The sequence below is a fragment of the Pristiophorus japonicus genome, chromosome 1 (genome assembly GCF_044704955.1).
Source record: "Pristiophorus japonicus isolate sPriJap1 chromosome 1, sPriJap1.hap1, whole genome shotgun sequence".
Lineage (NCBI taxonomy): Eukaryota > Metazoa > Chordata > Chondrichthyes > Pristiophoridae > Pristiophorus > Pristiophorus japonicus.
The window spans coordinates 462,645,514-462,658,899 of record NC_091977.1 but is presented as its reverse complement, the minus strand read 5'-3'; the positions used below and the strand labels follow the sequence as shown (position 1 = coordinate 462,658,899).

Below are 13,386 nucleotides of genomic sequence, written 5' to 3'. Positions count from 1 at the left end.
GTACAGGAGGATCGAGGCATGAAACGATTTAAAGTATCCAGTTGATATCTTAGAAGTAGAATCGTGATTGTACAAGCTATATTATTCAAAAAGTCAGAAGAGTCAAAAGACCAGGGTGGGGGTTTAGTCAAGTGCTGGGCAGGAATGCATTGGAAAGATGTCCACAGCTGTGGACACACTGACAGACGACACGCGCTACGTCACTGCAGTACCTGTTGTTGTGGTTGGCAAGGCAACCGTTCCAGGTGACAGTCCCGTCGGTTATCAAGCTTATAACCCCCTCCTCTCAATGCAACTTCTCTGTGAGTATTTCATTGTGAAAAATACTTTTCCATAGTGCGTTTTACCTCATTTGTTAACTAACCCAGCTATTTTCATTGGTGGGAAAACATTTCCTAAGCTGCGTTAATTTCTTGCAGCATTTTCTGTTTTTTTTAAAAACGTTTTTTTTCCTCTTCCGGGAAAAGAAAGCAAATAGTTCCCACCCAGTCCAGATAAAATCTGAGACCGCAGCCTGATTCAGGGTTTTTTTTTAAATGATCTTCATTCCCTCTGCATTTCTTCAGCAGGTTTATTTTTATAGATCCCAATCGGACGTTCCCTTCTTGGTGATCCCACTGCCCAGGTATCGTGCTGCGGGACGCCTCTATCTGTCTCCCCACCCCCCGACCCACTTCTCGGCTCCCTCTCCGCGCAGGAAGAGCTCGAGACCAACGGAAGGGCACGTGCGGTCTGACGAAGGGTTGGGCAAGCAGCTCGAGCTCTGTTGCGGGCACTGCCACACCTTACGGAGGCAGAGCGACTGTCGCGTGGGAGGCGCTCGAGCGAGGAGGGGATGGCGGAGGTGAAGGGCGTTGCTCAAAGTGGGTGAGTACGACCGTTCAATCTGACCAGAGTCAAAAGCTCGTCTATATACGCCGCACGGGGGAAATTACAGACCACAGAAAGCGTTAACGGGGTCAATTACAATAGGATCGCCCTGTAGCTGTCACGCTCACTTTACTCGATGCTAAGTAACGCATTGTGCACACTCCCTCCCATCTGTTGGAAACAATTCGTTAGACTTTGGGGAGTAGGCTGGAATTTAAATGTTTCACTTACCGTTTAGAATCAGGTGGGGGAATAGTTTTGCTTCAACCAATGGTTGCTTGGGAGGTCTTCCTAATTTTTACCTGGTCTCCAGTAGCTCTGCGGTATCTCGCTCTAATGCCCATTCTACGTGCGTAAACCGGGATAGTGTCGAGACTATTCAGCTGTGAGGGCATCGCAACTGTGATTGATTCCTGCGCCTCGAACAATCCAAAACACCAGGAGTCACGGGGATGCAATTAGAGGTAGTTATGGTAGTTCTTACTGAGGGCTAACTGACTGTGCAGAGATCAAACTTGAGAGCTTATTGATTGATCTGTTTGGCTCGGTACTGCACGATGTGATATATTTAGTCTTTGAGCCATCAGGCGAGCTCTATCATATGATATGTTAATAAAGAGGGCCTTATGGGGAAGGAAGCATTTTTTTTATTGGACATTATAAGGTAATTGCATTGACTTTTTAAAAAAATTATTGCTGCCATGGAGACTCCTGATTAGCTTGCAGAGCAGCTCCATTGAATACAGCAGGGGCATAAATGGACCTCCAATTGCTCCAAATTCACACTCCACCTGGGAAACTATGTTACAGATGGAGAAATCAACAAAGATTGAAATTATGATTTCCTGGGTGGGGTAAGACGGTTCCAGGGTATTATAAAAAAGGAGTAATAATTTTTATTTATATAATGCCTTTAACGTAGTAAAACGTCCCAAGGTGCTTCACAACAGTGTTACAGACAAACGACGCCGTTCACGGAGTCCCTTTGGTTGGTTCGACGTCGGCTCCTTCGGCCGGTTTTAAAAAGTCTTGGGTGATGTCCCAGTATAGGCCACAGGCCCCGAACAGGAGCCGCAGGCCGGTGCAGGGGTCCTTCCGGCCCGGGGTAGAAGTGGGCTGGTGCAGGGGCCCTTTTGGCCCAGGATAGAAGCGGACCTGTGCCCTAAGCGAGACGTGGCGGGCAGGGGAAGGCCAGCTCAAAGAACATGGTGGAGGTTACATCTTTTTCTGGAAAGGAAAGCCAGAGGAAGAACGTCGCCTTCATAACGCCTTCAGGGAACATAAAAACTGACTGCAAAAGCTTCTATAAATATGTGAAGAGAAAAAGATTAGTAAAGACAAACATAGGTCCCTTGCAGTCAGATTCAGGTGAATTTATAATGGGGAACAAAGAAATGGCAGACCAATTGAAACAATACTTCGGTTCTGTCTTCACAAAGGAAGATACAAATAACCTTCCAAATGTACTAGGGGACAGTGGGTCTAGTGAGAACGAGGAACTGAAAGATATCCTTATTAGGCGGGAAATTGTGTTAGGGAAATTGATGGGAATAAAGGCCGATAAATCCCCGGGTCCTGATAGTCTGCATCCCAGAGTACTTAAGGAAATGGCCCTAGAAATAGTGGATGCATTGGTGATCAGTTCCTATAGACTGGAGGGTAGGTAATGAAAGGCCACTTTTTAAAAAAGGAGGGAGAGAGAAAGTGGGTAATTATAGACCGGTTAGCCTGACATCAGTTGTGGGGAAAATGTTGGAATCAATCATTAAGGATGAAATAGCAGCCCATTTGGAAAGCAGTGACAGGATCGAACCGAGTCAGCATGGATTTATGAAAGGGAAATCATGCTTGACGAATATTTTGGAATTTTTTGAAGATGTAACTAGTAGAGTGGACAAGGGAGAACCAGTGGATGTGGTGTATTTGGACTTTCAAAAGGCTTTTGACAAGGCCCAGCACAAGAGATTAGTGTACAAAATCAAAGCGCATGGTATTGGGGGTAATGTACTGACGTGGATAGAGAACTGGTTGGCAGACAGGAAGCAGAGAGTCAGGATAAACGGGTCCTTTTCAGAATGGCAGGCAGTTACTAGTGGGGTGCCGCAGGGCTCAGTGCTGGGCCCCAGCTCTTTGCAATATACATTAATGATTTGGATGAAGGAATAGAGTGTAATATCTCCAAGTTTGCGGATGACACTAAATTGGGTGGCGGTATGAGCTGTGAGGAGGACGCTAAGAGGCTGCAGGGTGACTTGGACAGATTAGGTGAGTGGGAAAATACATGGCAGATGCAGAATAATGTGGATAAATGTGAGGTTATCCATTTTGGGGGCAAAAACACAAATGCAGAATATTATCTGAATGGCGGCAGACTAGAAAAAGGGGAGGTGCAACGAGACCTGGGTGTCATGGTTCATCAGTCACAAAGTGGGCACGCAGGTACAGCAGGTAAAGAAGGCAAATGGTATGTTGGCCTTCATAGCTAGGGGATTTGAATATAGGAGCAGGGAGGTCTTACTGCAGTTGTACAGGGCCTTAGCGAGGCCTCACCTGGAATATTGTGTTCAGTTTTGGTCTCCTAGTCTGAGGAAGGACGTTCTTGCTATTGAGGGAGTGCAGCAAAGGTTCACCAGACTGATTCCAGGGATGGCTGGGCTGTCATATGAGGAGAGACTGGATCAACTGGGCGTTTATTCACTGGCGTTTAGAAGAATGAGAGGGGATCTCATAGAAACATATAATATTCTGACGGGACTGGACAGGTTAGATGCAGGAAGAATGTTCTCGATGTTGGGTAAGTCCAGAACCAGGGGACATAGTCTTAGGATAAGGGGTAGGCCATTTAGGAATGAGATGAGGAGAAACTTCTTCATGTTGAGTTGTTGACATGTGGAATTCCCTGCCGCAGAGAGTTGTTGATGCCAGTTCATTGGATATATTCAAGAGGGAGTTAGATATGGTCCTTACAGTTAAGGGGATCAAGGGGTATGGAGAGAAAACAGGAAAGGGGTACTGAAGGAATGATCAGCCATGATCTTATTGAATGGTGGTGCAGACTTGAAGGGCCGAATGGCCTACTCCTGCACCTATTTTCTATGTTTCATGGAGTCGGCTTTGCCATCAAAAATGAACTGGTCGACCGCCTCAAAGACTCCCTCTGCGGGGTTAACGAACGCCTCATAACTCTTCATCTTACCCTATTCCGGAACCAATGCGCCACAGTCATCAGTGCGTATGCCCCAACACTCGATGCAACGGATGAGGCTAAAGTGGGTTTTTATTCCAGTCTCGAGTCACCCCTGTCCCTCGTCCTCCTAGGTGACTTTAATGTCAGGGTCAGCAAAGATACAGCCCTCTGTGGAGGCGTGATTGGCAGAGAGGGGGTAGGGAAAACCAACTCCAGCGGTACCCTACTCCTGACAAAATGTCTCGAACATGAACTCCTCATCACCAACACCCTGTTCCGCCAGAGGGACAATTACAAGGCATCGTGGCAACACCCTCGCTCCAAACACTAGCACCTGCTCGAATATGTCATCGTCCGAGCCAGGGATCGAAAGGATGTGAACATCACCCGTGCCATGACAGGAGCTGATGATTGCTGGACGGACCACCGTCTAATCCGATCCATCATCGACATTAACATAGTCCCAAAGCTGAGGGGACAGCAGAAGCAATGCCGCAAAAAAGTTAATGCCAGGGCACTTAAAGACCCAGCTAAGCAAGCCCTATACAGCCAGCGCCTCCCATCTAATCTAGCGTGCCTTGATGACCTTGAGATGCTGAATGCCCACAGCGTTTGGTCTGTCCTCTAGGCCTCTATAACTAGTGCATGTGAAGAGACACTTGGTCACTCAACAAGATAGCACCAGGACTGGTTTGATCCAAGAACTAAGATCGCAAGCGCAGAGCATTTCTGAGCCTCAAGCAACAGCCCAACTCAGGAGCAGCAAAGCAACATTCCAGATGGCTCAAGGCTGAGGTCCAACAAAAAACCCGGGACCTAAAGAACAGGTGGCAGATGGAGAAAGCACAGGAGATACAACAACTGGCCGACAGCCATGAAATGCGAGGATTCTTCATTGCAGTCAAGACCACTTATGGACCAAACTCCCAAGGCCCCACCCCACTCCTGGCCAAAAACAGGGAAACACTCATCAAGGACACCGAGGCTGTCAGGGCCCGATGGAAGGAGCACTTTGAAGATCTCCTCAATCGAGATTTGACCTTTGACTCGAGTGTTCTCGACTCCATCCTGCAACGTGCGACCCACCACCACCTCAGTGAAACCCCAACGTTGCACGAGGTAGGCAAAGCCATAAAACAACTGAAGAATAACAAGGCTACGGGTGCAGATGGAATCCCTGCTGAAGTGCTAAAGTATGGCGGAGAGGCGCTGTTGGCGCAGATACATGACCTCGTCTCTCATCTGGAGGGAGGAGAGCATGCTGGGAGATCTCGGAGATGCAGTGATTGTGACCATCTTTAAAAAAGGGTTTAAGTGCAACTACAGGGGAATCTTCCTGCTATCAGCCACTGGGAAAGTTGTCACTAGAGTTCTCCTAAACCGTCTACTTCCTGTGACCAAGGAGCTCCTCCTGGAATCACAGTGCGGATTTCGTCCCCTACGGGACACAATGGACATGATCTTTGCAGCTGCAGGGAGCAGCGCCAGCCCTTATACATGGCCTTTTTCAATCTTACAAAGGCCTTTGACACTGTCAACCGTGAGGGTCTATGGAGTGTCCTCCTCCGTTTCGGATGCCCCCAAAAGTTTGTCAACAACCTTCGCCTGCTCCACGTCGACATGCAGGCCGTGATCCTTACCAATGGATCCATTACCGACTCAATTCATGTCTGGACCGGGGTCAAACATGGCTGCGTCATCGCTCCAACCCTCTTCTCAATCTTCCTCGCTGCCATGCTCCACCTCACAGTCAACAAGCTCCCTGCTGGAGTGGAACTAAAGTACAGAACCAGTGGAAAACTGTTTTTAACCTACGCTGCCTCCAGGCCAGGTCCAAGATCACCCCAACCTCTGTCGTTGAGGTACAGTACGTGGATGACGCCTGCGTCTGCGCACATTCTGAGGCTGAACTCCAGGAATAGTTGATGTATTCATTGAGGTATATGAAAGTATGGGCCTTACGCTTAACATCCGTAAGACAAAGGTCCTCCACCAGCCTGTCCTCGCCGCACAGCGCTGCACCCCCCCCACCGCCCCCCCCCCCCCCCACCAAGTCATCAAAGTTCATGGCGCGGCCCTCGACAACATGCAGCATTTCCTATACCTCTGGAGCTTCTTATCAACAAAAGCAGACATTGATGCGGAGATTCAACATCGCCTCCAGTGCGCCAGTGCAGCCTTCGGCGCCTGAGGAAAAGTGTGTTCGAAGACCAGACCCTCAAATCTACCACCAAGCTAATGGTCTACAGGGCTGTAGTAATGCCTGCCCTCCTGTATGGATCAGAGGCATGGACGATGCACAGAAGACACCTCAAGTCGCTGGAGATATATCACCAATGATGTCTCCGCAAGATCCTGCAAATCCCCTGGGAGGACAGGTGCACCAACAACAGGTGTCCTCGTCCAGGCTAACGTCCCAGCATTGAAGCACTGACCACACTCGATCAGCTTCGCTGGGCAGGCCACATAGTTCGCATGCCAGACACGAGACTCCCGAAGCAAATGCTCTATGCGGAGCTCCTTCACGGCAAACGAGCCAAAGGTGGGCAGCGGAAACATTACAAGGATGCCCTCAAAATCTCCCTGATAAAGTGCGACATCATCACGGACTCCTGGAAGTTCCTGGCCGAAGACTGCCCTAGGTGGAGAAAGTGCATCCGGGAGGGCGTTGAGCTCTTCGAATCTCTACGCCGAGAGCGTGAAGAGGTCAAGCGCAGGCAACAAAAGAGCATCTGGCAAGCCAGTCCCACCCACCCCTTCCCTTGACTAATGTCTGTCCCACCTGTGACAGGGTCATGGCTCTCGTATTGGACTGTTTAGCCACCAAAGAACTCACTTCAGGAGTGGAAGAAAGTCTTTCTTGATTCCAAGGGACTGCCTATGATGATGATAGCCAAACAGATAACTTTGACACTGAGCCACAGAAGAAATTAAGGCAGATGATCAAAAGCTTGTTCAAAGAGGTAGGTTTTAACGAGCGTCTTAAAGGAGGAAGGAGAGGCGTAGAGGTTGAGGGCCCAATTTTGGCCATGACTTGCTCCAATTTTTTTGGAGTAAGTTGGTTTCTCTGGCGTAAGTTTTTAAAAAAAGCAATTTTCCCCAATAAACTTGCTCCAGAGTAACTCAGTTAGGTACGATTTTTTTTTTAAATTGAGTTTTTGTTTTCAAAAGGGGGCGTTCCCAGCCACTTACGGCAGTTTTGGCCATTTATGCCACTTTGGCCAGCTAAAACTTACTCCAAATCGACTTAGGTCAGCATATGTGGCCAGCTCTGAAAAACATTGCGGGCAGTTAAGAATTTGGTGCAGGTTAGTACATTTAAAGCACCAAGACTTACAAAGCACTAAACAAAGGCCAAAAAGTAATCAGCAATTAGTTAAAAAATACAAAAAAGAGAAGGAAGCTGAGGACCTGCACCAAGACTTTTAAAGCACTAAACAAACCACAAAAAGTAATAAGCATACATAAGAACATAAGAATTAGGAACAGGAGTAGGCCATCTAGCCCCTCGAGCCTGCTCAGCCATTCAACAAGATCATTGCTGATCTGGCCATGGACTCAGCTCCACTTACCCGCCCGCTCCCCGTAACCCTTAATTCCCTTATTGGTTAAAAATCTATCTATCTGTGATTTGAATACATTCAATGAGCTAGCCTCAACTGCTTCCTTGGGCAGAGAATTCCACAGATTCACAACCCTCTGGGAGAAGAAATTCCTTCTCAACTCTGTTTTAAATTGGCTCCCCCGCATTTTGAGGCTGTGACCCCTAGTTCTAGCCTCCCCGACCAGTAGAAACAACCTCTCTGCCTCTATCTTGTTGATCTCTTTCATTATTTTAAATGTTTCTATAAGATCACCCCTCATCCTTCTGAACTCCAACGAGTAAAGACCCAGTCTACTCAATCTATCATAAGGTAATCCCCTCATCTCCGGAATCAGCCTAGTGAATCGTCTCTGTACCCCCTCCAAAGCTAGTATATCCTTCCTTAAGTAAGGTGACCAAAACTGCACGCAGTACTCCAGGTGCGGCCTCACCAATATCCTATACAGTTGCAGCAGGACCTCCCTGCTTTTGTACTCCATCCCTCTCGCAATGAAGGCCAACATTCCATTCGCCTTCCTGATTACATATTGCACCTGCAAACTAACTTTTTGGGATTCATGCACAAGGACCCCCAGGTCCCTCTGCACCTCAGCATGTTGTAATTTCTCCCCATTCAAATAATATTCCCTTTTACTGTTTTTTTTTCCAAGGTGGATGACCTCACATTTTCCGACATTGTATTCCATCTGCCAAACCTTAGCCCATTCGCTTAACCTATCTAAATCTTTTTGCAGCCTCTCTGTGTCCACTACACAACCCGCTTTCCCACTAACCTTTGTGTCATCTGCAAATTTTGTTACACTACACTCTGTCCTCTCTTCCAGGTCATCTATGTATATTGTAAACAGTTGTGGTCCCAGCACCGATCCCTGTGGCATACCACGAACCACCAATTTCCAACCCGAAAAGGACCTATTTATCTCGACTCTCTGATTTCTGTTCGCCGGCCAATTCTCCATCCATGCTAATACATTTCCTCTGACTCCGCGTACTTTATCTTCTGCAGTAACCTTTTGTGTGGCACCTTATCGAATGCCTTTTTGAAATCTAAATACACCACATCCGTCGGTACACCTCTATCCACCATGCTTGTTATATCCTCAAAGAATTCCAGTAAATTAGTTGAACATGATTTCCCCTTCATGGATCCATGTTGCGTCTGCTTGATTGCACAATTCCTATCTAGATGTCCCGCTATTTCTTCCTTAATGATAGCTTCAAGCATTTTCCCCACTACAGATATTAAACTAACCGGCCTATAGTTACCTGCCTTTTGTCTGCCCCCTTTTTTAAACAGAGGCGTTACATTAGCTGCTTTCTAATCCGCTGGTACCTCCCCAGAGTCCAGAGAATTTTGGTAGATTATAACGAATGCATCTGCTATAACTTCCACCATCTCTTTTAATACCCTAGGATGCATTTCATCAGGACCAGAGGACTTGTCTACCTTGAGTCCCATTAGCCTGTCCAGCACTACCCCCCTAGTGATAGTGATTATCTCAAGGTCCTCCCTTCCCACATTCCCACGACCAGCAATTTTTGGCATGGTTTTTGTGTCTTCCACTGTGAAGACCGAAGCAAAATAATTGTTTAAGGTCTCAGCCATTTCCACATTTCCCATTATTAAATCCCCTTTCTCATCTTCTAAGGGACCAACATTTACTTTAGTCACTCTTTTCCGTTTTATATATCGGTAAAAGCTTTTACTATCTGTTTTTATGTTTTGCGCAAGTTTACTTTCATAATCTATCTTTCCTTTCTTTATTGCTTTCTTAGTCATTCTTTGCTGTCTTTTAAAATTTTCCCAATCTTCTAGTTTCCCACTAACCTAGGCCACCTTATTATGCATTGGTTTTTAATTTGATACTCTCCTTTATTTCCTTGGTTATCCACATCTGGTTAGCCCTTCTTTTTCACTGGAATGTATTTTTGTTGAGCACTATGAAAGAGCTCCTTAAAAGTCCTCCACTGTTCCTCAATTGTGCCACCATTTAGTCTATGCTCCCAGTCTACTTTAGCCAACTCTGCCCTCATCCCACTGTAGTCCCCTTTGTTTAAGCATAGTACGCTTGTTTGAGACACTACTTCCTCACCCTCAATCTGTATTACAAATTCAACCATACTGTGATCACTCATTCCGAGAGGATCTTTTACTAGGAGATCGTTTATTATTCCTGTCTCATTACACAGGACCAGCTCTAAGATCGCTTGCTCCTTTGTAGGTTCTGTAACATACTGTTCTAAGAAACAATCCCGTATGCATTCTATGAATTCCTCCTCAAGGCTACCCAGTGAGATTTGATTTGACCAATCGATATGTCGGTTAAAATCCCCCATGAATACTGCCGTTCCTTTTTCACATGGCTCCATTATTCCCTTGATTATTGCCCGCCCCACCGTAAAATTATTATTTGCTATAAACTACGCCCACCAGTGACTTTTTCCCCTTACAATCTCTAATCTCCACCCACAATGATTCAACATTTTGTTCATTGGAGCCAATATCGTCTCTCACAACTGCCCTGATATCATCCTTTATTAACAGAGCTACCTCACCTCCTTTCCCTTCTTGTCTATCTTTCCGAATTGTCAGATACCCCTGTATGTTTAATTCCCAGTCTTGGCCCCCCTGCAACCATGTTTCTGTAATGGCCACCAAATCATACCCATTTGTAATGATTTGTGCCGTCAACTCATTTACTTTATTTCGAATGCTGCGTGCGTTTAGGTAGAGTGTTTTAATACTAGTTTTTAAACCATGATTTTTAATTTTGACCCCTCCTGCAGCCCCTTTATATTCATACATATTGTCCCTTTCTCTCGCCTTGAGGTTTACACTTACCCCAGTGCTACTGTGCTCTGTTGCCTCCTGCCTTTCGAATTCTTTCTTGGGGTCCTGTTCATCTGAGCTCTCACCCATTCTAACTAGCTCAGAGCCCTCTCCTGGGTTCCGAATGCTCCTTGCATTGAGGCACCGAGCTTTCATGCTTGCCTTTTTATTACACTTTGACCCTTTTAGAATTTTGCTGTACAGTGGCTCTTTTTATTTTTTGCCTTGGGTTTCTCTGCCCGCCACTTTTACTCATTTCCTTTCTGTCTTTTGCTTTTGTCTCCATTTTGTTTGCCTCTGTCTCCCTGCATTGGTTCCCATTCCCCTGCCATGTTAGTTTAACTCCTCCCCAACAGCACTCGCAAACACTCCCCCTCGGACATTGGTTCCGGTCCTGCCCAGGTTCAGACCGTCTGGTTTGTACTGGTCCCACCTCTCCCAGAACCGGTTCCAATGCCCCAGGAGTTTGAATCCCTCCCTGCTGCACCACTGCTCAAGCCACGTATTCACCTGAGCTATCCTGCGATTCCTACTCTGACTAGCTCGTGGCACTGGTAGCAATCCTGAGATTACTACTTTTGAGGTCCTAAGTTTTAATTTAGCTCCTCGCTCCTTAAATTCGTCTCGTAGGACCTCATCCCTTTTTCTTTTACCTATTTTGTTGGTACCAATGTGCACCACGACAACTGGCTGTTCACCCTCCCTTTTCAGAATGTCCTGCACCCGCTCCGAGACATCCTTGACCCTTGCACCAGGGAGGCAACATACCATCTTGGAATCTCGGTTGCGGCCGCAGAAACGCCTATCTATTCCCCTTACCATTGAATCCCCTATCACTATCGCCCTCCCACTCTTTTTCCTGCCCTCCTGTGCAGCAGAGTCAGCCATTGTGCCATGAACTTGGCTGCTGCTGCCCTCCCCTGATGAGTCATCCCCCTCAACAGTACTCAAAGCGGTGTATCTGTTTTGCAGGGGGATGACCACAGGGGACCCCTGCACTACCTTCCTTGCACTGCTCTTCCTGCTGGTCTTCCATTCCCTATCTGGCTGTGGACCCTTCACCTGCGGTAAGACCAACTCGCTACACGTGCTACACACATCATTCTCAGCATCGTGGATGCTCCAGAGTAAATCCACCCTCCGCTCCAATTCCGCAACGCGGACCGTCAGGAGCTGGAGGCGGATACACTTCCCACACACGTTGTCGTCAGGGACACCGGAAGTGTCCCTGAGTTCCCACATGGTACAGGAGGAGCACATCACGTGACCGAGCTCTCCTGCCATGACTTAACCATTAGATGCACTTAAATTGGCAACAACAATGCTAAAGTTTACTCACTGTTATAGAAGAGAAAAAAGAAAAACTAATCATCAATCACTTACCCCCTTGGCTGTGACGTCATCTTTCTGTTTCTTTCTACTTTTTTGCCTTCTTCCTGTAGCTGCACAAGCTCCGCCTCTCGCCGACGCTGACTCACGCCTCTCCACGCACCTCCGACGCTGCTCCCGACTGCCGCCGCGTTGGGCCTTTTATAGGCCTCTCGCCGACCCCGGACTCGCGCCTCTCCATGCACCTCCGACGCTGCTCCCGACTGCCGCCGCATTGGGCCTTTTATAGGCCTCTCGCTGACCCCGGACTCACGCCTCTCCATGCACCTCCGATGCTGCTCCCGACTGCCTTCGCATTGGGCCTTTTATAGGCCTCTCGCCGACCCCAGACTCACGCCTCTCCACGCACCTCAATCAATAACAAATAAAAAATAGAAGTCCTACTTTTATGCCAGAAACTAGTTTTTTTTTAAGTCTCTTTCCCCCCCCCCCCCCCCCACCCCTCCCAAACCCCCAATCAAAGGTCTCCTCACTGAACAATGCACAACAATCAATAAGTAAAAAAATAAAACTCAAGTCCGACCTCGGCCCAGGAAGTCAGCGGGTCAGCCGGTGCGTTAGGCCGCTCAGCTGGGGATAGGGGCTGCATGCATCGGGTCCGGCTCACAGCCCGCAGGACAAGCTAGAAGGGTGAGGAGCATGCGCACAAACTCCACTGAGCCTGCGCGCAGCTGCTGGCAGTGTGTTCTGCGCTCGGCTGTTGCTCTGCCCCCCCACTTCACTATCTACGCTGGGACACCGGAGACTCGGCAGAGCTGGCAAGATGGGGTCACTTTTTATCAGTGCCGTTTCCAACGCGCAAAGTCGGCACATTTATGGTAAGTGCGCTGAAAAAAGAGGTTGGGGAAAATTGGGCCCACAGGGAGGGAGTTCCAGAGTTTAGGGCCCAGGCAGCTGAAGGCACATCCACCGATGGTTGAGTAGTTACAATGAGGGATCGAAACAGAGAAAATAGTTGCAGAGTCGGCTATTCGGTCCTTCGAGCCTGCACCACCATTCAATAAGATCATTGCTGATCATTCCCTCTGTACCCCTTTCTTGCTTTCTCTCCATAGCCCTTGATCCCTTTAACCGTAAGGGCCATATCTAACTCCCTCTTGAATATATCCAATGAACTAGTATCAACAACTCTCTGCGGTAGGGAATTCCACAGGTTAACAACTCTCTGAGTGAAGAAGTTTCTCCTCATCTCAGTCCTAAATGGTCTACCCGTTATTCTAAGACTGCGTCCCCTGGTTCTGGACTTCCCCATCATCGGGAACATTCTTCCCGCATCTAACCTGTCCAGTCCCGTCAGAATCTTGTAAGTTTCTATGAGATCCCCCCTCATCCTTCTAAACTCCAGTGTATAAAGGCCTAGTTGATCCAGTCTCTCCTCATATGTCAGTCCCGCCATCCCAGCAATCAGTCTGGTGAACCTTTGCTGCACTCCCTCAATAGCAAGAATGTCCTTCCTCAGACTAGGAGAGCAAAACTGAACACAATATTCCAGGTGAGGCCTCACCA

The 13,386-nt window shown here is 47.6% G+C and overlaps 1 protein-coding gene across 2 annotated transcripts in view; it reads left to right on the top strand.

Moving 5' to 3' along the window:
* Positions 1–231: 231 nt before the first annotated feature.
* The window catches only part of gra (granulito), a 164,446-nt gene continuing 151,291 nt past the window's right edge, over positions 232–13,386 (top strand). The window contains exon 1 of one of the 2 annotated variants that reach the window (XM_070876262.1): positions 232–302. Coding sequence is in view for 1 of the 2 variants with exons in the window: in XM_070876253.1 (XP_070732354.1) it covers positions 836–867 (32 nt within the window). In the remaining variant the exon portion in view is untranslated. Of the gene's footprint in view, positions 303–720; positions 868–13,386 lie in introns of those variants that run through there. The other variant, XM_070876253.1, reaches the window with a different exon arrangement.